The following is a 2,774-nucleotide window of genomic DNA, read 5'->3' as shown; positions in this document are numbered from 1 at the left end:
CATTCCCGAAGCTGCCAGTTGGTCTCTGCGATGCATGTCTTATGCTGTCTTCCACGTCCGCTCACTGGTAGAAAAGAAGAGAATACCACCTGTAAGAAGAGAATACCACCCGTATCTTAAATTCAGTCATCTTTGATTTGGCCAAGTACAGTAACTAGTGTCATGGCTGTTTTCTAATAATGAATTCTTTCATCTCTGCTACCTTCTATGGGCCAATCTCTGCACTTACAAGCATACAGGGAGTTGAATCTTGCCACACTCCTAAAAGGAACATGACTGTCACAGTCCCCATTTTACAGAGGTGAGAGGCCTTGCAAAAGCCTACATGGTGGGTCCATAGCAGAGATTGGAATAGAGCTGGGATCTCTTGACTGACCTCTATTTAAGCCACAAAAGGTTCTGTCCTCCAGACACCTTCCTGCTACTCCAAATCATGAAGAGAGCATCCATTTTTATTCTCTGGGAGCTGAGTGAACCATAGTTAAGAGGGATAATCAGCTAGTCCAAACAGAATAAGAAGTCCCCTGAATTAGGACTCAGAATTTGAACTGAAGTTTGATTGTGGCTCATTCATTAGAAGATGGGTAATTCTTATTATGATGCTCTGTTCTTTGTATTCATGTAATGCTCATAACGATGTGCTGGGAAGGGGGTAGAAAGTCAGATCTGAGGTTGCCTCATGGACAAGATAGCAGAATTTTCTCCATAATGTATAACCCCCTTTTTAGTAACAAAGGGGAAAAATGGCAGTTTACATTTGCATTTTGGGAAAATAAACAGTTTAGGTTGTTGCTTTGCCTTGACATTTATCAATTCTGTCCATTTATCACCTCTGCACCAAGTTTTGCCAAACTTACATGATCAGGAAGTTATAAAGCTGTGAGTATCTCAGTTTGAGAAGATTTGGCAAGTGATTTGGCAAATAGCGAAAGAAATAAGGGTGTTTGGACCTGGGAAGAACAATAGGAGCTGGACTGAACAAGTAATGTGAGAGTTAATGTCACTGTTCTGCTGTCTCATTTTTCACAGATCCCAATTTAGTTGCTTTCTTAAAATCAAAACATGTAGCTGATGGAGGTGAGAAGACAGAATTAATCACAGAACAGGAGGGACTGGAGGATCCTGAATGCCAAGAATCTGGGCCTGAGTCCCAGCGTGGTGGAGAGGAAACTGTGGAAACGTCTTCCATGGAGAGGTCAGGCATGGAGGAGACCACAAGGGTTGAAAAGGACACAGGAACGGGAATCACAGGTAGCAAAATGTGTCCTTGATGACCAAATTCTGTGGCAAGGCTTGCCTGGCGTCTGAATCATGCTGGCATGGAGTTCTGTAGTAGTGTGTTAATTGCCCAAATTCGAGTTTGGCTGGAGGTTCTTAAGTGTGTCAAATTTGGGGTTGAAAAGAAACAGCTAAGCTTTATTAAAAGGGTGGTATTCTACATAAACTGTGCTGTTATAAAGACCCCGATGAAATGTCAGAAGTCGGTCTGAAATTTGAGAGAAGAAAAGCATTTTATTCCATGAGCTTCTTCACTCTTCTGTGATGTGAATGAGGTAAGAGAAGCATGCTTTTCCCAGTTTGCTTTATTTTGCATTACAAAGGCTGGTTCTTGAAGATCAAATGAAGTGGTGAAGCTCCTGGGGCAGGGATGCAGTTTCTTGGTGTAAATGATTATCCTGGCAATATGAGATTCTGTAACACATCGAAGTCACAGGGGTGGCCACCCCTAGGGAACTCCACTCTCTGGCCTACCATACCTTGATGGATAATAAATTAAGAGGGAGGCTGCCCCCAGACCTTTGCTAAGCCTCCATCTCACTGGTCTTATTACAGAGGCTCAGCCAGGGGCCTCTCAAGTGCCCCATGGGACACCAATGAGGTCCCTGCCTCCCCTACAGCCTCTTCCACAGATTCCCACTGAGATGTTTACCCCTCTAGGTCAGCGGATATTTTGGAATTAGGTTATTTTGGCCCACTGCTGTGGGCTTCTCTTTAAGCGGTGCTTTAAGGGGCATCCCATAATGCTACCTTAACTTTTATTCCTGATTCCCCACCATCCAGTGTATCCATTTCTTTCTTCTGTCCATACCCCACAAAAGATCCTTTACCTTTTCTCTTCTGTGTGGTGATAAGGGCATTTGTAAAGTCTCGGTTTTCCTTCCTTTCACAGAAAGGAAGGGGGGCAAGTCTCCTTTTCTTCCTTTTCCCTGTAGAAAGGAGACATGGAACTGGAGGTTGGAGTCAATCTCTGTCTTGTCTACTCCTAGTCATTTCTCACTATTACGTGTAAAACGCAGTGAGCGGCCACCAAGGTCAGGAGGAAGTTGATGGTGCCTGGAGCTGCCGGACTGCCAGCACAGAATAGGTACCCTGAACTTAGTCTTAACCCAGGACAGCCTTAACCTCAGCAGAGGTGGTGTGCAGGCCCATTGTGCTGTTATGGGATTTGTGAGCCGACCAGTCGCCTTTGGTTCTAATATTTCTCTTGAGTTGGTGGGTCTCTGCTGAGGTTATGGTGGACAGGCAAAAGATTAGCATGTTGTCCCATTATGTCCAGCCATACTGCAAGAAGACATGAATGAGCGTGGAGACTGAAATACCTGCTTGCCATAGGTTAATGTTACAATATTGTGGGGAAGCTTGTGCAGCTGCTGCATGTTATCCCTGTCATCTTGATAAAGAGGCATTTCCAGGACCCTTATATTAGTGTTGCTTTCACTTAGACAATAGCAGCTCTTTTCCCTTGGGCTTCTATTCCCAGCCCCCTCCTCCTC

At 44.6% G+C, this 2,774-nt stretch overlaps 1 protein-coding gene across 1 annotated transcript in view; it reads left to right on the top strand.

The window, feature by feature from the left end:
- Positions 1-2,774, top strand: part of RPAP1 (RNA polymerase II associated protein 1) — a 72,539-nt gene that overhangs the window by 14,639 nt on the left and 55,126 nt on the right. Inside the window, exon 6 of the mRNA XM_019519045.1 lies at positions 1,030-1,251. Coding sequence (XP_019374590.1) covers positions 1,030-1,251 — 222 coding nt within the window. The remainder of the gene's footprint in view (positions 1-1,029; positions 1,252-2,774) is intronic.

This window comes from Gavialis gangeticus, unplaced genomic scaffold (assembly GCF_001723915.1).
Source record: "Gavialis gangeticus isolate Ggan-Ray unplaced genomic scaffold, GavGan_comp1, whole genome shotgun sequence".
Lineage (NCBI taxonomy): Eukaryota > Metazoa > Chordata > Crocodylia > Gavialidae > Gavialis > Gavialis gangeticus.
This window is presented reverse-complemented; position numbering and strand designations above follow the sequence as displayed.